Here is a 19,840-nt window from a genome sequence, read left to right as displayed (position 1 = left end):
TTGAATCAGGATTCCCCATAATTTAGATGAAGTAGCGCATTAAAAAAAAGAGAGCGACATACAATGTTATTAGAAAGGGCGACATCTGTTCCCTTGCTAAAAATCAGCATTTTATTCCTCCTGTTACTCGTGTAATGTTCAGAGTTTAGCTAAAGGCACCTAACACTAATTAGACCGCCTCTATAAAGTCTGGCCATATCTCCCATCTTTGTCAACAAAAGGTGATTAAAGATCTCAAGTGAATCTTGGGAGCATCACCGATTTATAACTTTAGTTTGTTGCACTGTAGATGTTTCAAGTGAAATTTAATCAGGTTTGATTAAGAGCTTTACATGGATTTGAATTTAATAAGAGGATTCAATATAGGATTAAGATTCAATCAAAAGCTGGCGTGGCCTTTTCCCTCGCTCGGCACACTGCAGGTTTGCGATGCTAAATGCAGCTTGATGACTTTTGCAAAGATGAAAGTTAACTAATAAACTCGTCAAGCTTTACTTCTAAGGCCGCCTCATGCCTTTATAACTTCACTTACTTGATATCACATTCACATTGCATGATTTTTACTCCACAGTCCACACTCTTCTTTGCTGACTTGGTCTGATCTCACCCTGTCCTCATTCTCCACTCCAATAAAATTTGCCTCATAACTGAGGCGACATTTGCCATTGTTGTTTGTTCCGTATAGCGGAACTGTATTGTGGTTTTCGCAGAAGTTGTGGAAAAATTGAAAATAAAGAATTCAAATCAGATACAAAGGAGCACTTGGATGAGAGGAGTGGTGGGTAAACGGCATTAAGAAACATGAGTGGACAGAACATGGACTTTTTTATTTTACTTTTTTATTTTTTTTTACTTTTTTTTATTTGGGCAATTCAGGACAGCTTGTATGTTTAAAAAAAAAAATAGAAATACAGTCAGTGATAAGCGTCCTGTATTACATAATGTCACCTCAACTTGGCGGCGTGGTAAATCAGCTATTCTGAACATTGGCATTGGGATGCAATCCTCCATTGACGTTCATCCAATTATTGGCTTCTCCATCAACATCCCCAGTAAACTTTAAACGAGCTGCATCTTTATTGCATCTTTAAACCGCTTTTACAAGAGGAAGATGCTGTTGGGTAAGGTATTTATTGCTCAAGCGTTTGTTGAAATGCAAGCACGTAGTAGACATTCATACAGCAAAGTGCCGCTAATCGAGGGCCATGTCGACAAATGGGCATACTCATCATAATGTGTTGCAGCCTTTTCATCTTCCATTTTCATGGCTTTTTCCAAATTAAAACAAGGAGCGGGAGTTCCCGCTCACACGTGCCTTAAGATGACGCTCTCCAACTCCATTTGTCTCCCATCTCAATTAAAAGGAAACACGTCGGCTGAAGGAGGGTCTTTGTTGGTGTGTTGGAGTCCATACATCACTTAAAGTGGAGCAGCCGCCTCCCCACTCCTTCAAATACACACACACGCACACACACTTACACACAGTCCCCATCTGCTCCTAATCATGAGTGCAGCCAGCGGTCAGGTCGCTGACGGTCAATAGCACACGAAACACATGCACACATGTAAACACACACTGTGCGGACCAGTCAGGCACACACTCTTGGTGTGCTGGCCTGTAAACCTTTTCCTAAAATGTGACCACACGCGCACGGAGGCACAGCGACAAGGTGAACATGAGATGCTGCTGGTGTGCTTTACAGATGACAGGGAGTCATGGAAACGCCCCGCGCTCTCCATGGTTACACACTCGATTCCCCCGTGGGATCGCGCCGGTGATTGTGGAAACCATGCACTTATAGTGCGACTAAACACACACACACACACACGTGTGCTCTTAATCTTATCATGATTTAAATTGACACAAATTAACCTATTAGGTTTTCTTTCGCATGACAGTGGCAGGGATTAGCCCGTAAAATATTTTTATTTCTCTGCAGCCACAAAGCATAATATAATATTTGCCATTTAGTAGAAAGAATATGCAGGAGCTGTGTTCATTTTGTAGTATTGGAGAAATAATTGGCTGTTTTTTTGCTCTAGGGGTGTCTTAAGAATTGCTCTGCTTTTAATCCACATTCTTTTATCTTTCTTACTGTGATACTGTTTCAGAAAGTGCTTAACGGGACTAACTGTAATGTTACTACATATTATATTTCAACATCCCTTAGCTCATGGTTGAGATTGAATGAGGGCCACTTTCCATGTGTTTTTGTTCATGACATCTAAAGCTCATATTTTCCTTTATATTGTAATCAACAGTATAGTAAGTTGTTACAATATCAAGCGTTCAACCTTTTTACTCACATTTCGTTGTCGACCAAATTCCACTGACTAGTCACCATAAGAAGCGGTCAGGGAGGTGGGGGTCTGATTGTCCATCACTTCAGCCCTAACTATTATCCCACGTGGTTGGCATGGCAACGGTGGACCAGGTTTAGAGAGTGTCTCGTTGTTGCCACATTCTTGCAACATCCCGACCTAAAACAGAGCCGCGCGCTTCTTCTAATGCAGATGTTGTATGGAGGTGTGTTGGCAGGTTTGAATCTTTGTCAGGGTTTCCGTCAAGACCTGAGGCGGGTTTACTCAGTGGCGGCTCCAAGATGAGGCAACCAAAAAAAAACAAAAAACAAGGATGCTTTTCAGGCAGAGGAGAAAATGAAGTGTGGGGAGGCAGCATATACACAGGAGGAGAAATCAAATTATTTCTTGTGCTCCGCCTGCCGTGGCTGAAGGAGAGCATTAATCTTTTACCTCCGTCGGCAGGTGACACCACGGGAGCGCGTGCGCAGACTTAACTAAATCACACTGGCTTTCATTCACACGCTGCTGCCGATGCTCTGTTATTGCACAGATAACAGGATGAATACATTTGAGGCCAGCGCGAGGGTAGATTCGAGGAGGTGTATGCAACGAGTACGGCGGGGGTTAATTTTGAGCGAGTGAAGTGATCAGGAAGTGACATGTTTTTCAAAAGATGGCTGTGCTGAACAATAATTGACCAGTTAGTTAACATGCTGTACAACATCACTTCTCCGTTTTAAAACAAAACAAAAACATATCCATCAGTAGTCATTTTTAAAGGAAAATTGTCAAATGTGTTAGCATGCTAGATTTTACTGTAGGTTTTATTAATTATTTATTTTTATTGACAACACTAACCCTTTATATGATTTCAGTTATTCTTTTTTTTTTAAATATTCTTTTTTTAGAGTATGTGATTTTATGAACATGATTTTTTTTAAATATAATAGATATCAACCCTTATATGAGTTTAGTTATTTTTATTTTTTTTTAAATATGATGATTGAATATGATGACGTTCCAGCAAATTATTCTAAATAGGTAACATGCATTACATAACTCATTGTTTTATTCTCTTTAATATGATTTGTCAGCTATTTGTCTATAAACAATTCCACCTGATTCCATCATTTGTACTGTATGTAAATGATAGTTCCAAATTTATTTGAGCTATCTCAGATTTTTATTATAGAGAATATTTATTATATTCTATACCTATATGTTTCTATTCTATATCTATATTATATTTATTATAGAGAATATTATTATAGTAAAACTTTTGATAATAGTTAGTTTTCGAGTACACAATACAAACTTTAGGTGCGCTTTACATGACCTGCTAAAGAAGACATGGATAGACATTAAAGAAGTTGAGCCGTGCTACATTATGCTGAACGCTAACAGAAATCGACACTTGAAATGAACAATGTGTGATCGTTTTAGTGTCCGGTTTAGTGCGCGCAATCGCTAAAAAAAACTCTCGGACCATTTTGGAATTCATATTTGCTTTAAATGCTGGAATTCTAAATATTCTGGGATTTTACCACTCCTGCTTCCCTGGTGCAACGCTGGTCTGTGTATGGCCAATGGGACCTTGTGCCTGTGTCAACTGAGATTACGAAAGAATGACTGGTATGATCGTTTTATCCTTTTACCACAAAAAGAGTGAAAACAGGAAATTCCAGCCTGGGCTTAAATTTGCCACCAAAGGTTGGGTTTACTCATACATGGCTAAGGTCACACTATTCACTAATTATTGCTACTTAAAGAGAGAAAAACCCCTTTTATTTTTTTTTTCAAAATGTGTATAAAAATGTATTGGACAGCTGTCATTGCAACTGTAACAGTTCAGACGAGGGATGGGTGGGAATCCAGGAACTAGAAATTAGAAAAATAGAAAATTGCTTTATTGGCATATACTATAGCGCTTTCTTTAAAAGATGTTTTTGGGGGAAATTTTACGGATTAAAATTACTAGTGGAACCAGTGCCTGGTCTTCACCGATATTGGTCTGGAAAAAAAGTGGAATCAAACATCCTTAGTTCAGACCAGACGTTTGTATCCGATCAAGTCTCAAGCAGTGTGAAGGCGAGCTTATCGGACAGGCCCTCAAAAGTGCTGCCCACCTACGTGTTGCATTTTCCACTGTGTCAATCTGTGACGTTAATTGCGTGATGGCTAAGCCTATAAGACATCAGATCTGCTCCTCCGAACAAGCCACAAGCTGCCTAACAACCACTGACACTCCTTCCCCAACTCTCACGGATGGTATTCCTCTGCTGTCCTCTCTCGTTTTGATAGAACTGGTTTACAAGTAAATGATCACAATTGTGTTAGCAATTCCTCATTATTGGCATCCACAACTTCCTTCTATTGAGAATTTTCGGCGCATTTTTGGAGCCGAGCAAATTTCAGTCAAGCGCTGGCCTTTTAGTCTTAGCTTGGCTTCTTTAACTCAGCATCTCGTATTTCCTTTATATCCTTATTTCCTTTGTATCTTCGTCCCACTGCCCCACCCCGCTGCGGCTGCATTGTGCCCAGCATGGCCATGCTGCCTCTCTGCCACCAGGTCCCACTGCCTGTGGCGTGTAATTGACTTTATCCCTGCACTGGAAAAAGCGGGCGGCCCACGCCAGGCTGGAGGTGACCCATATCCCCCAGGCATTCAGCAGTCTCCTAATCAACCATTCTCCGGGGCTGTTTCATTCACTCCACAATTAGAGCAACTCCCTTTTGGAGAGCTACATCAACAGGGTTGGCAGTCAGGGATGGGGATCGAGGGGCGGCGACGAGACTTCTTGTCCAACCCTGAATTTGTACCTCTGCCTTTTCTACCTCCTCAGCAGCAAGTGTGCCGATTGTCTTATGGTAAGCAGCAGGGTGGTGAGGCGTGGAAAGACGGACAGATGGGAGGAGATGCAGAAGAGAGCAAAAAATCTTAAAAGCAGAAATGAAATTCAGCATGAGAATCTGGAAATGGTTAGCGGAAGATTGGTATGAATTCCTTCTTGTTGCTTCGTGTATAAACACCAAAGTTTCACCTGGACTCGGAGGCATGCCTGAGTTGGCCAATAATTGTTTGAATTAGCACCACCAACGGAACTTAATCCACCTAATAATCCAATTGTTCACTACTCAACTCAGACTTTTCTGGTATTCAGAGAATTAAACAAAACATTTTGAGTTTCCCCGCTGCCATTGGTCCGGATTGCTATGCAGCAGAGACGCTCCTCCAGTCAGAGGATAACCATGTAATCAATGAAATGAAATGGCTGTGAAGGTTAAGAGGGTTACTGGTAGCTTTCAGGCCACTCGCTGCCACTTACGAGGATGCCTGGATCTTCTCCTCTTCTCCTCTCACCTGTTTGTTTGACATGCCTGTCTACCCCCGCCCCCTTTTTCTCCTTGGTATTTCTTTTTTATGTCTCCTCCTGTAGTTGTGTTCACTCTCCCTCTTCCTCCTACCTCTCCCCAGTGCCTGTCGCTGTGGCAAAGAAAGTGACCAATCAGAGCTCAAGTCACAGCGGCGGCTTCTCCCTCCCTCCCTCTCTTATATCGTCCATTCCGTCCGTCCCTCTTCCTCCTCCTCCTCCTCCTTTTTTTCCATCTGCTTCGCCTCCCAACAACCTCTATCAGCTCACTTCCTGGAGACGAAACGTAATGCATTGTGGGAGACAGACGGCTGTCTAACGGGGTTAGTTGTGCAGCGTGGCTTTTCATCAGAGACACTGCTAATCCTGTATGTGTCTGCGAGTGTGGGTGTGAGACACAGCGCCATATGAGCTGATGAACTTCCACAGACACAGTCCCGCACACAAATACACAAATAAATAAACTCCTGTTTGTTCTCTCTGCCGAAGAGGCCGGCCGGGCAGACGTGTTTGTGTTTGTCATCCCCCGCCAGCTGATTACGAGATGCGTGATATGAGCATATTTTGTCCTGATAATTACAATTTACAACCTGCCCCATGTTGAACTTCAAAAGGAGGATTCGCTATTCACAAAGTCCTTAACTGTATTATCAATGTTATTTCTGCCTTGATGCAGGTGCTGATATGTGTTCATGATGAGCAGTTTGGGGGAGAACTCCATGGAAACTGTGATCTCAGAAAACCGGAAACGCAAACTCTCCACTTGCGACACACCTGGTCTCGGGTGAGTGTGACGCATCAGCAAAATTCAACAGATCGTGTGATTCTTTCAATGAGGTTTAAAGACTCTTGGTCAGTAGTGTCTTGGTGTAAAATGATTGGTTGGTTTGTCAGTAACAGTTGCTTGGTCAAGAAAAGCCCCACTCCAAAGACAGCTTTTCCTTCTTGGCTCGAAATGATGAAATGATTTGTCTTAAATTATTGATGGGTCTTTGGCTGCGGAAAAATTCAACTATCGTTTTAAGGAGAAGGAAGAAATGCCTCGGGAATAAATATTGTCTTTGGATAACAATGTAGTGTTGGTTCATGAACTATTAGTATATATAAGTATATGTAGACCAAAGCAATTCTTTCTCATTAAAATGAATGGAAATGAACATATTTCGTTCAAAACCAGGTTGATTTCACCAGCAGCTAGAATTAATGTTCTTCTAACTATGTTGATATGCTGCTTTTAGGAAAACAACATTTGCCCCTTATTAAGCTAAACTATGAACAAACGCAAACAAGCACATCTCAAACATACAAGTGTATACACTGGAAGCGCATCAAATAAACAGGCCATGATGGACCGTTGCTCGCAGCATTCTTTTAAACTCCTGAACGTTACCACCTGCAGGAGTGACAGGAAGCGGCGGGAGCAAGAAAGCAAGTACATCGAGGAGCTGGCTGAGCTGATCTCGGCTAACCTCAGCGACATCGACAGTTTCAATGTCAAACCGGACAAATGCGCCATCCTCAAAGAGACGGTGCGGCAGATCCGACAGATCAAAGAGCAGGGTGAGTAGACGGGACTGATTGTTTGGATGTTGCGTGACATAACGTGTCGTGGAGAGTGCCGACGATCGTCGTGACACACTTTAGAGCCCGGGTGCAGGGGGTGAATCAGTAATTCATTTCATAGCGTCAACTGTTTGTTTGTGAAGATGTGAGGAAACATTGCACCGAGCTTTTGTGAACCTGTCATTCATGTGTGTGTGTGTGTAAGCTGTTAGTTAGCCACATAAGAGACCATTTATCTGAGCGTTTTGCAGGTAATCACATCCATTCTGCCAAAGTTCCAAATAATTAGTTATGTTAAAGCTGCATTTCCCATTTTGGTTCTATTAGTTAAAAAATATATATATTTTTGGCTCTCAGCTAGAAGCAAGTTAAAGGTTAATTAGAGGGGAAAATTAGTGGTGGTGGTTGTTGTGTTTCGGTGGGGCTCAGTTGGAGTCTGCCACCTCGACAGGAAGGGGAAGAGGCTACAGCTGGCCCTGACTGGCTGCTGACAGGTTGCCATAGTTACAGGAAGTGGAGACAGACATGACGGAGGCTTTTGGACTCATCTCGCGCTTCCTACCTGTTCTACTTTTCCCTGTCTCACTTTCACATGCTTGTTATGCAGCTTTTTATTTGCGCGCTCTTGTTTGCTTACAGTATCTTTTGCGTTTCTCTCCAAGTTCTACTCTCCTTTCCTGCCTTAACTTTTCAGTACTCCAATTCAGGCAGTTTGTTGTTTCGCTTGCTGCGAAGGTATTATTGACCCCCCGAATCCAAACGAGCGGCTACTATTGCGACAAACCAAACGGCAAGCGCATTTTTCCCCTGGTATCATTTATTATTGCAGCCATCTGTTTCTCTGGCTGCCTCTCCCAGCATCCCCCCCCCCCCCCCCCACACACACACACACCCCACCCTTATTTCAGGTGCCTGGGCTCCTGCCCCTGCACCATTATGGCTTGCAGAGCCTCTCCAGCTCTCTCCCACGCTCTCTCTCCACCTACCAGACACTTCCTCTGAGTCTGACACTGAATATAAAAAGCACGAGGACGACTACTACCTGCTGCACATGCACCCAGTCCTCGATTCTTCCTGATGGGCTCCTTAAAGAAACCTGCCCCCTCATATGCCTCCCTCCTTTACCTGTATATATAAATATATATTCATTTAAAAAAAAGAAGATACTGATGCTTGAGAAACACTGCCCCCTGCTGGATTAGCTTTTCGTGGAGAATGCCAGTAGGTTTTTCCATGTGTTTTAACTCGATTTCATTGTCTCCCCTCACAGGAAAGGCTTCCATCAGCGACGATGTTCAGAAATCGGACGTTTCCTCAACAGGTCAGGGTGTCATTGACAAAGACCACCTAGGGCCTCTTCTGCTGCAGGTGAGTCCTATTAGCTTCCTCACTCAATGTCAGTTCAACCTTCGATTGGAGTGTTGACTCCCTGTCACTGCGCCACCAGGCTTTGGATGGCTTCCTGTTTGTGGTGAACCGAGAGGGCAGTATTGTGTTTGTGTCGGACAACGTGACACAGTACCTGCAGTACAAGCAGGACGAGCTCATCAATACCAGCGTCTACAACATTCTACACGAAGAAGACAGGGAGGAGTTCCACAAAAACCTGCCCAAGACCAACAGTGAGATTCAAACTTGCACGCACATATGTCTCTCATGTCGTCCCAGTAAAGCTCTGATCTCACTCGAAGTCCTTGGTTGCGGTTAATTTTTTGTAGTGATGGGAAAATGAAGCTTCAAATTAGGTTTATGAACCACTTGTATTTTCTTTTGACTTCTCTAGATGGTACTCTCTATTTAACATTGGGCTGAAAGCACATTTGATTGTTCATTTCTTAAACCTCTTTCTTTAAACCGACGGTGCCACCGCGATTGGTCAAAAAAATACAACAATTGGTTCATAAAGCAAATTTGAAGCTTCATTTTTGGATCACTAGTTATATGTTATCACTATATTTGGGATACCCCAATACTTTAATACTCATAAGTTGATTGTAAGATATTACCTATGTGACGGTGCTGTATTTTTACTCAGAAATAAAACCTGACGTCATCAACAGTGCAAAGGTAAAAAACCCGAGTCGCCCGAGTGCATACGCCTACTCGACTTCACGGGCACTCAGTTATGGATTATGCTCCTCGTCGTAATGAGGGAACCCCCTGGGAAGCGTCTTTTCAGAGAACTCACAACACACCTGACATAACCGCACATGCGACTGAACGGAAGCGCCAACCCACTCAGTGCGAAGCAGGCAGTGTGGCGCAGCCGTCAGTCACACTCAGTGGTCCAGACAGTGTCAAACAGGCCTTTATTCAGGTCCCATGGCAGCCATCTGGAAAACACTTGCTACTGAATAATGCACCTCGGCACGCTCCTCTTACTTCATTGAATTTGTATGTGCTGACGTGTCTTTCCTTACATTTACATGCTGACGGCGATATTAGTTGGTGTGTTTGATGAGCCCCGTGAGTGCGCACTGTGAAGTTAATGGCGGATGAATGTTTGTTTGACTGAGCCTGCCACTCAGTTAGCACAGCGGCGTTACTTTGAAGCAAAAGCGATCTGGTCCTTTTGTTGTCTTGCACCCTTGTCTATTCCTCCCGCCTTTGTCTCATCTTCTCTTTCTCCCTATACCTCTCTAGACTTTCTAATAAGCCGAATCTCACACTTGGCCATTTTTACAACATGCTTGTGTCTGCACTCCCACCCCTCGTTGTGTCTCGCTCTGCTGCTCGCCACCATCATTAGGCTTCCGGAGCTGTGAATGAAATGACCTCTCGCTGCACATTCCTGCGGGATGACCACTGGCCACGCCATCCACAGTTAAATACACAAAAACTCCCACACTCAATAACAGGAATGTGGTGTGTGTTTTTGTGTTGAGCTGGTGGTTTTTAATTTTTGACGGCCATTATTTATCCACTTTGACTGTGTTGGGCTTTCTTGGCCAAGATGAAAAAAAAAAAAAACCCTCCCCAGCGCCATTTGCTCTGTCCATCTACCCTCTTGACACATCTTCCGTCCATATTTCCTCCCAGCCACCTGCTAGACAGAAACATCTTGCCAACAATTCAAGGTCTTGTGACTTCACACAGACCTTGCTAGATGCTTTCTGTTTTCTCCGTGAAGTTTCCCTCCCTCTTGTCTTCCTCCTCCTCTGAAGGTGACCCCTGCTCTGACTTACCGTGCCACAGATGTACACGTGTGTGTGTGTTGGTGTCGGTGAGCGTAATGAGGAGTCAGGACCCTAATGAGGATAGATGACAGTGTAGCTGGCTTCTGCCGCCACAGAGTACACTTAGGGGGGAGGTATTGGAAATCGACACCTTAGCAAAAATAATCCCATGGTCCATTTAGCCGAGATCCGAACATCAGGCTAGACACCTGCTTCTCAATCTGAATGCGGGGGAAGCACGTTTTAATATGGTCACTCTCTTCTCCCACTGTTTTTGTGACATTTGATTGACAACTATGAAAATACACACGCATTCATTTATTCAATGCCGGGCGTTGGGAAGAATTCACATTTTTGTCCTTTTTTAGTAAATGGAGTGTCGTGGGGAAACGAGGCAGCCCGACAGAAGAGTCACACCTTCAATTGCCGAATGCTTGTCAAATTTGGCCACCCCCATGGCGCTATGGAGGAGGGACCAGGAGGGCCACGCTATGAGACCATGCAATGTTTTGCCCTTACGCAGCCAAAGGCCATGATTGAGGAGGGTGAAGGTAAAGCATGACCTTTTGCGTGCAATCCTCTTTTCGGCCACCTTTGACCGTAAAAACGATGATGACCCTACAATAAGACATTACTGAATCCTCTCTCCCTTCACCAGATCTGCAGTCATGTATGATCTGCGTGGCCCGTCGGGTTACAGCTATGGAGAGAACGGAGAGCTTCAATACAAGGCATGAGCTTTCAGGTGAGGACCTTCTCTACACAGTGTGTTTTACAAAAGACCATGTCTTCAAGTGTGACTGATCCCTCTCACTTTTCTCGCTTTCTCTTCCTTCTTTTGTCCTTTCTCTTCTCGCCCTGGCAGGTAAACTAATCCAGATTGACCAGAATTCTCTGCGAGCATCAGTGCGTCCAGGCTGGGAGGATTTATTGAGGCGTTGCATTCAGATGTTCCTCCAGCATAGTGATGGGCAACCCTGGTCCCACAAACGCCACTATCACGAGGGTGCGTTACACAATTCCAAACAAACCATCACGACGGCTTTTGTTATTGTACCATTGGCTTAACGTGCGGCTTTTCTGTGCAGCCTTTCTGCAAGGCCACGCCGAGACGCCGCTTTATCGCTTCTCCCTGTCAGACGGTACGCCGGTCACAGCGCAGACAAAGAGCAAATTGTACCGGCATCCAATGAGCAACGAGCCGCAAGGTTTCATCTCGACTCATCTCCTTCAGAGGTTAGATATTGGAAATACAAACTACCAAAAAAAAAAGAAGTTTTTTTTTTCTCATGATTGCTTTTCTCTCTCCAATTAGAGAACCCAATGGTTACCGCTCATCTCAGGCCGGCAACATGATGCCCAACAGCATGAGACAGCAGCCCATGGGAGCCCCCAACCCAAATGCCCAAATGAACATGAACCCAAGTGGCGGGATGGTGATGGGAGGCATGGGCGGCATGAACCGGGGCTTCGGAATGAACGAGCATGGCCACATGGGCCACATGGGTCAGATGGGTGGCTGCTCTGCATATGGAGGAAGTAGTGGGGCTGGGGGTGGAGCCATGGGTAACCGCATGATGCAGATGGGTCAGATGGGCCATATGAGTCAGATGAGTCCCATGAATAACCCAAACCAAGGCATGCAGCAGCACCACCAGCATCAGCCCCCCTTTCAGAGTAGCGGAGGCTTTGGGCTAAGTGGCTTGAACAGCCCTTCAGGAAGCCCTCGGATGGGCGCTCCCCAGTCAGGACTCCTAATGTCACCCCGGACTCGAGGAAGTCCAAAGATGGGCTCCAATCAGTTTTCTCCTGGAGGTGAGGCGGCTCTCGTTAAAGATTCTGACATCCGGTACATTTGTCAATGCGCCCACTTGATTGTATTGCGGTTTTCTTTCAGGCATGCACTCTCCCATGGGTGGCATTTGCAGCGGTGGAGGAGGAGGCGGTGGGAACACCACAACCTACTCCAGCAGCTCCCTTAATGCCTTACAAGCCATCAGTGAAGGAGTAGGGAACTCAATTCCCTCCACGCTGATGTCTCCTTCGCCAGTCCATAAACCAGATAGCTCTCCAAGTGTCCACTCCTCTTCTTCCTCTCAGCCAAACCAAATGGCCAAACCGAGTCAGGATGGGCCCAAAAGCCCAGCAGGAGGTTTAGGGCCTGGGACTGCCGAGCATCCCCACCCTTTGCACCATCATCAGCATCCACAGGCTGAAGGTTCTGGAGACAGACCCGACAGCCAGGCAGCTACAACGCCTAAAGAGTTAGCAGATGGTGGAGGCGAGACTCGTGCAGTAACACCGGAGCCAAACCGAAGGGTACCGGAAAGTAAGGGCCATCGGAAATTGCTGCAGCTTCTGACTTTGCCAACTGAGGAGCTCGCAATGGGTGGAAGTGGACCTCCAGTGCCTCCTGCTCCGCAACCGTCAAACAACAGTAGTACTCCAGCAGCCTCCGAAAGTAAAGACCCAACTGGGGGGATGACTAGCCCCTCAGCCACTGGGGTGTCCTCCTCCTCCTCTGTTAATGCCAATTCAAACCAAACGAGTGGCTTGGGGGCAGTGTCGGCTTCAGCCAGCTACACAGGATCACTCCAAGAAAAGCACAAGATTCTCCACAAGCTACTCCAGAATGGCAATACACCCGATGAAGTAGCGAAGATCACAGCGGAGGCGACGGGCAAGGTGGTACTAGGCGGCCAAGAGGGCAGTGAAGTAGGTTCCGGAGTTCCGGGGTCTGGGACCGGCTCCGGCTTAATCGTTGAACCGAAGCAGGAGCAGCTTAGCCCCAAGAAGGAGAAGACCCATGCCCTTCTCCACTATCTCCTCAACAAGGACGATTCCAAAGAGCCAGTGGACATCAAACCCAAACTGGAGGAGCTAGAAGGCAAGGGACCCTCGGCGACAGCTTGCGGTCCTTCACGTGGTGGCCCGGGCCATGTTCCTGAACATCATGAGAGCAAGATCAAGTCAGAACCACCTGATGACGTAAGTTCAAACCCTGCTTTGTTGTTGTTGTTTTTGCCTCATCAACAAGTATCTGTTTGGACCTCGACTCAATTCTTACTACATTTTCTTTTCCAGTTGCACAACCTTGAGTCTATCCTGGGGGATCTTAGAGGGACCGGCTCTGATTTTTACCCGGATCAGGCAGGAGGCGCTGGGCCCACTGTCAGCAGCAAACCCCAGGGTTGCCTTGATGACAGTCTTCAGGGTAAGCAATGATATCTGTTTGTCAGTCATTTCATCACACGATTGGTGTGATCACAGAGGATATTAGAATTTCTGTTGCTCAAGTCATTATTCTCATATGGAACGAATGTTTATATTTCATTGACTTAGCGAGTCCAGGTTTGGGACCAGGGCCTCGAGTGCCATTCCAGAGGACCTTGTCCGTAGATGGGAAGCCTTCTGGAAGCCTTGGAGGAGGAGCAAGGCGGCCCATGATTGTCAAGCAGGAGAATATGATGGGAAGCCCAGACAGCTATCCAGGAAATATGGGTGTGTAGACGATTTATTTTTCAAATCTGCTGGTTTATCTCATGTGCAATTCTAAAATGAATTCCATCGTGACTGATTCTCGTGCTTATATTTTTGATGATCAGGACCAATCAATAGGGCTATGGCTACCCAGAGGTCTCCCATGGGGGCATCCGGAGACTGGTCTATATCCCGCTCCAGTCCCAGTCCAGTGGGTTCATCGGTTCACCCCTCCATGATGCGTCCCAACATGGAGTACAACAGTAGCAAAGGAATGATGACAGGTGCCATGGTGAGCCGCTCTAACAGTAACCCAGGTTCCAGGTCTATGCTACAGCAGCAGCTCATGGATATGGGTATGTTGTCGCGTTCACGTTGACTGTTACTTGCGATTTGTATTTGTAAAAACAACTTTGCGTTGTGGTTAAGGTGGCTCCACTGACATGATGATGAGTGTGGGTTCCTTCAACCAGCAAGGCCACCACAATCCTTCGTGGCCTGACCCTCTAATGGGGATGGAAAGCAACAGGTGAACCCACCTCACAGTTTGTATTTTGTCCTCGAGGACCCAAAACTTAATCTGCGTGTGCATTTGCCACAGACGCCAGTTTGCAAACACTTTAGATGAACTTCTGGCGCCGCCCACAACCAGCGAGGGTCAGAGTGACGAGCGAGCGCTCCTAGACCAGCTGGATTCGCTTTTGAACAACACAGATGGCACCGCGCTTGAGGAGATAGACAGGGCCCTCGGCATCCCGGACCTTGTCAGTCAGGTAGGTCACAGGAAGAGATGAAACGGTCTCTGAGTTGGGGGTTGGGAGAACCCTCGAGGTTAAAAAAGCAGCTTTCTTGTCATGACTCGTAATTGTGATTAATTTCAGATATTTTATTTTTACTCTAAGGTTTATGTCTGAAGTGAGATAAATGAGCCCAGGGAGACTCCACTCTGCCGTATTAACGAACACCAAATGAATCAATAAAAGCTTGATCAGCTCGCTGGAATACCTTTTCTGTCTGTTCCTGCAGACGCAGGGAGCAGAGCAATCATTGGAGCCTTTTCCGGGACAAGAACCTTCCATGGTTCTGGACCAGAAACCTCTTTATGGACAAGGCTATCCCGGACCCCCTAGCATCGCCATGCAGACCGGCTATGGAGGGAATCCTATGCAGGGCCAACCTCAGCAAGGCGCATTTGGACCCATGCTGTCACAAATGGGCCAAAGTAATAATTTCCCCGGCATGGGTGGAATGGGGAACTTGGGGCATCCCCGGGCCAATATGATGAGGCCCAGGATGATGAGTGCTAACAAACCCATGAGGCTCCAGTTGCAACAAAGGCTGCAGGGACAGCAGGTAGGAGTAAAATCTTGACAAGCATTTTATATTCGTTTCATTGATATTTACATTTACCAATTGTCTAATACAATTGGAAACCTTTTGCAGTTCATGAATCAGACACGGCAGGCCATGGGCATGAAGATGGAGAACCCTGGAGGCAACCCCGGCATGAGGCCTGCTATGCAGGCGGGCATACCTGGACAGGTAGGGAAAAAGGAAAGTTTACTGTCAATGGTCACCAGTCAACAACAGGCCACTTAGGTTTGTTCAGACCTCCAGACTCTAATTTGAATGTTGTCATATCGGCCCATATAGATTCATACTTGCATTCACGTCTATTGACAATTAATTTTCAAATCCATATTGTTTCCCGTTTTTACTGGCACTCGATACAGGAGATTTTCCTCTGACCGTTGTTCTGCCAGCAGGGCTTCCTGAATGCTCAGATGATGGCTCAGCGCAGCAGGGAGATGGTGACCATGCAGATGAGAAGGCAGCGCATGATGATGCTGATGCAGCAGCAGCAACAGGCAGCTGCAGGTGGATTCAGCCCTCCGCCTAATGTCACAGCCCCTGGCGGCATGGACAGTAGTGTGGGAGGACCCAACATGGGTCAGCCTGGCCCGCAGCAATTTGCTTATGGAGGGAATTACGGTGAGTTGACTGGTGCAGCAGAACAATGCTGCTACCTAGTGGTGAGTCTCAGAAATGCACCAGGTTCAGAGAACTGTGTCCCACTTGCGGAATTTTTTATTTTTTTTTAAAGGAGACAATTTTCCTCAAGTCTTTTTGTAGTTGGTAGTGTGGCGCGTGTGTTTCTGCTGTTTCTTTATTTATTCTTGCAATTCTTTCTCAATGTACCTCTCCAGGTATGAGTCAGCAGGGAGAGCCCTCGTTTGGCCCATCTGTTGCCGGCAGTCCTCCGAACGCCCTGATGACGGGCCGCATGGGGACTCAAAACGCCATGATGCAACAACACCAACAGGGCGGTCCCGTGTATCAGAGCGCGGAAATGAAGGGCTGGTCACAGGGTGGCATGGGACGTAACAGGTGCGCAAAATGACCAGCACGGTTGTCCGATGCCATCGATGCAAATCTTGAAATCTGGTCTGCTCCCATTTCAGTTCGTACCCTCCGCAGCCGTTTGGCCAACAAGTGCCTCCGGGACAGCAGCAGTTTGGGCAGCAAGGAAATCCGGCCCAGTACGGGGGCATGATGATGAACGGTGGCATGGCGACTGGTGGAGGAACAGGTCACATGGGTCAGATGGGAGGACAGATGGGAATGAATCCAATGGTGATGGGGCGCATGATGGGGCAAGATCAAGTAGGTGCACAAATGAAAATGATTCTCTGATTCTTCTGATTTGAATGCACAACTGACCCCGTTTCTGTTTTTTTCCCCCTCTACCCAACCTAGAAATATTGCTGAGCTTCATGGGAGGACATATTGACGTGTGGGAAACACACCACTGGGGTCACAAGCCTTTGGATTTCTGGCTTGGAGGGCAGACGTGGGGAAATTTCACAAACACTGTGACACACACACTCACTCACACTCGTTGAGATAACTTTGCGAAACCCCGCCGAGTGCAGTTTGATATTTCTGTCCAAACAGGTGCTCACGTAGACACGCTCCACTTGTTGGCCGGTGTCAGTGGGCACAATGAGCTCATGGCATGGATAGTGATGGATGGCTGGATGGATGGCTCGTTCATGTGTAGCTCCAAAGCCTCCTTTGTCGAATGTACCGTGTAACTGCATTTTCCTCAGTACCGTTCTTTAAGTTCCCTCGCTTCCGACGGAGGTGCCGACAGTAACGATGGTTGTAGAGCCGAAGCAAGCCGGCGGATTGTGACACTCAGATGAATGTCAGGAAAGAAGCAGCACATTCTTTCATCCTCCGAGACTCGGCGGGCTAGCGTACAACTGAATTACGTGTTGGCTGATTGCACTTTAAGGAGAGGCCGGCCGGCATCAACGGGATTGTGGCACGACAGAGGCCTTTACTCGAGTTTGAACCCAGAGCAGAAGGTGTTTCCAGTTTTTTTGAACGTTTGGATCATTTGAGGGTGGGTGGGCGATATTTTGAAAATGGGCTTGAGAATCTCCTTCTTAAGTGGGAACCAGTAGAAAGGTAGCAAGCACAGATTTTACAACACTTTGTCGTCAGTGTACCAATTTATGATAAGACTAGAAATTGAGGGCGGGGAAAAAAAAACAAAAGATCCTTTTAAAAACACAACTGACGTATATTTATACAGATTCAAGAGGAGGAGGTTTTATCAATCCAGAGGAAATTTTTTTAAATCAGAAAGTTGAAGATATTTTGGTTACCTGAAATTTTCATTGTTTGAACATACAGAAATTGAAAAGTGGCCAAGTTGATGTGCATGTAAATCCACACTGTAAGATAACTAGATTTCTAGCAATAATCCTTCCTCCTGGTTCTCGTCTGTGTTGAAGCATCAGTTCCTCAAAGTGGCGGTACTGCAGTATTTAGACACAATGTCTTCTTGGATTTCCTTTAACTGTTAATAGTAATTGTAAATATTCTTCAAATGTACTATAAAGTATATAATTATAGTATATATGCTTTTGTAGATCACATACTTTTTTGCACAGATTGCAAGGCTTAATATTTAATTGTCTTATTCCATCATAGGTCATGTTTTATTTGAAAGACTTTAACCCTTGGTTGGAAAAAGAAGTCCTGAAATTGTTTTGAAAGCAGTACATGTATAATTTCTTTCAGACTGCACTTGCATCCTCTCAAAAAGCACTTTTTGTTGTAATTTTCAAATCATTATTTTTATTTTATTAGGGTATAAGCTTTGATATAGAGGTGCTAATAAATAAAAGGTAAAAAAAAATTGCAGGGCTATATTTAAAATATATTCAAAGAGAGTTGTTTTTGCCTCATCATTGTGTAGGGGTGTTGATGTGACTCACAAGAAATGATAGCGGTAATCTGGATTTTGCCAATGGGCTCCTTGCACACAGCGCTGTGATGTCATATCCATGACCAACAACTACACGAGCCGTCTATTCATTCATTTTAAGTAAACAGCGTACAGAGTATGAGCCGTAAAAAATTGTAGTGTCACTGACAAAACATTTTAGAATCGATTATTCCACCGATTACTCTGACCTCTTGAAATAACACTTAGGTTTGCCAAAGTTGTGCATTTAAGTAGCACAAAGTAGCTTTGCAGTATTTATGCAAAACTTTTTTTTAATGTGTATCTTTTTTTTTTACCCTGGGCATCGGTTTTCTTTTAGTGTATTCCTCCATGGTAGTCCCCATTGAACGCATCTTTTTACAACAAATGGCCATTTGGTAAACAGGGAAACGGCCAAACATTGTTCTCATATCCATAGATGCATCCTAAAGCTCTTCTATAAATTGCTTTTTTGGTAATTTGGAGGAAGATGTACATTACATCCTTGATGCTCAGTTTGGGCAAGCACTGTAAGCACATGTTGAATAACGGAATTTCGGCTAAATGTGAAAGATTCTGTGCAAAGAGCCCATTTGGTCCGCTAGGCCTCAAAAAGTGTCAACTATTTCGATTTATCATGAAAGCCCTGCACAACAAATCAGTTAAATATCATGTTAGTCTTTTAATGTGTGAATTTTCCCCTTTGAAATTATTTTCTTTCTTTCTTTCATATATATATATATATATATATATATATATATTTTTTTTTTTCATGTGAAGCTTCTGTTTTAGGAATCTACTTATGAAGACGTGCTCAATCCAAAGAGTTTTTGTTTGTCGTTTTGCATCGCTTAGAGACACTTCCTGAACTAGATCGTATTCGTGGGCTTTTCTTGTCGCGCCTATGATGTTGAATATAATTGCATAAACTGTGTTATACAAAACAAAACAAATTGTGGAAATTAATCTAGTTTTGGTACGTACTTGTATTCTTTTCTTAAGGATTTTACTTTTCTTCCGGCCCAAATTGTGGTGCTGTTGCTTTACAAGAGATTTGAGATGTAGTAAAGCGGAAGAATTTGAAACATTGTTTTCCTCACAGCCCAAATTAAAAAATATTCAAACAACATTTGGATTTACACGGAAGAAACTCTTAGAGAGAGAAAAGACAAACACAATGTGGGATACAGCTTATTACAGGATGTACATTTCCTTTTTTTTTCTTACCTTGTTCTTGATGTTAATATTGTTGTAAATACAAATTTATATTTAAACCGTATGTCTCTGCTTTCTTTTTTACTCATTACTTTGAAGTTGAAAGACAAAAGGTGAAAAAAAGACATGTTTGCAAACTTACTTTTTTTGTTGCTAGGACGGCATCATAGCGACCAACATGTAAGCAACAACTTCTGAGTGTCCATTCAAATAATTGTGGACCGAAAATGGATGGATTGATAGAAGAAAGTGTCATTTCACATCCACTACAGTAGGTTGCAGTGGCGCTGTCAACATCAGAGTGCGCACTTAGGTACCAGTCTAAGTGAAGGTTTTCTTTCCACCAAGTATGCGCACACACACTAGAGAGCACAAAATATAAATATAAAGTTCAGTGAACAAACTCTTTAGCAAAAGCATGGAAAGATATTCAACAATGGCAGAGAGGGATT

General features: G+C 44.7%; 1 protein-coding gene across 5 annotated transcripts in view; it reads left to right on the top strand.

Annotated features, from left to right (window-relative positions):
* The window catches only part of LOC133146373 (nuclear receptor coactivator 3-like), a 36,076-nt gene extending 16,624 nt beyond the window's left edge, over nt 1–19,452 (top strand). For 4 of the 5 annotated variants that reach the window (XM_061270080.1, XM_061270089.1, XM_061270099.1 and 1 more), the window contains exons 2-22: nt 6,352–6,459; nt 7,075–7,235; nt 8,509–8,606; nt 8,686–8,860; nt 10,783–10,965; nt 11,073–11,159; nt 11,280–11,420; nt 11,503–11,650; nt 11,730–12,229; nt 12,312–13,402; nt 13,499–13,628; nt 13,757–13,915; nt 14,020–14,250; nt 14,324–14,423; nt 14,496–14,667; nt 14,921–15,247; nt 15,338–15,436; nt 15,658–15,886; nt 16,102–16,282; nt 16,357–16,558; nt 16,652–19,452. In XM_061270080.1, coding sequence (XP_061126064.1) covers nt 6,368–6,459; nt 7,075–7,235; nt 8,509–8,606; nt 8,686–8,860; nt 10,783–10,965; nt 11,073–11,159; nt 11,280–11,420; nt 11,503–11,650; nt 11,730–12,229; nt 12,312–13,402; nt 13,499–13,628; nt 13,757–13,915; nt 14,020–14,250; nt 14,324–14,423; nt 14,496–14,667; nt 14,921–15,247; nt 15,338–15,436; nt 15,658–15,886; nt 16,102–16,282; nt 16,357–16,558; nt 16,652–16,663 — 4,518 coding nt within the window. In that variant the 5' untranslated portion in view covers nt 6,352–6,367 and the 3' untranslated portion in view covers nt 16,664–19,452. The remainder of the gene's footprint in view (nt 1–6,351; nt 6,460–7,074; nt 7,236–8,508; nt 8,607–8,685; nt 8,861–10,782; nt 10,966–11,072; nt 11,160–11,279; nt 11,421–11,502; nt 11,651–11,729; nt 12,230–12,311; nt 13,403–13,498; nt 13,629–13,756; nt 13,916–14,019; nt 14,251–14,323; nt 14,424–14,495; nt 14,668–14,920; nt 15,248–15,337; nt 15,437–15,657; nt 15,887–16,101; nt 16,283–16,356; nt 16,559–16,651) is intronic. The other variant, XM_061270107.1, reaches the window with a different exon arrangement.
* The last annotated feature ends 388 nt before the right edge of the window (nt 19,453–19,840 follow it).

This window comes from Syngnathus typhle, linkage group LG2 (genome assembly GCF_033458585.1).
Source record: "Syngnathus typhle isolate RoL2023-S1 ecotype Sweden linkage group LG2, RoL_Styp_1.0, whole genome shotgun sequence".
NCBI classification, from domain to species: Eukaryota; Metazoa; Chordata; class Actinopteri; order Syngnathiformes; family Syngnathidae; genus Syngnathus; species Syngnathus typhle.
This window is presented reverse-complemented; position numbering and strand designations above follow the sequence as displayed.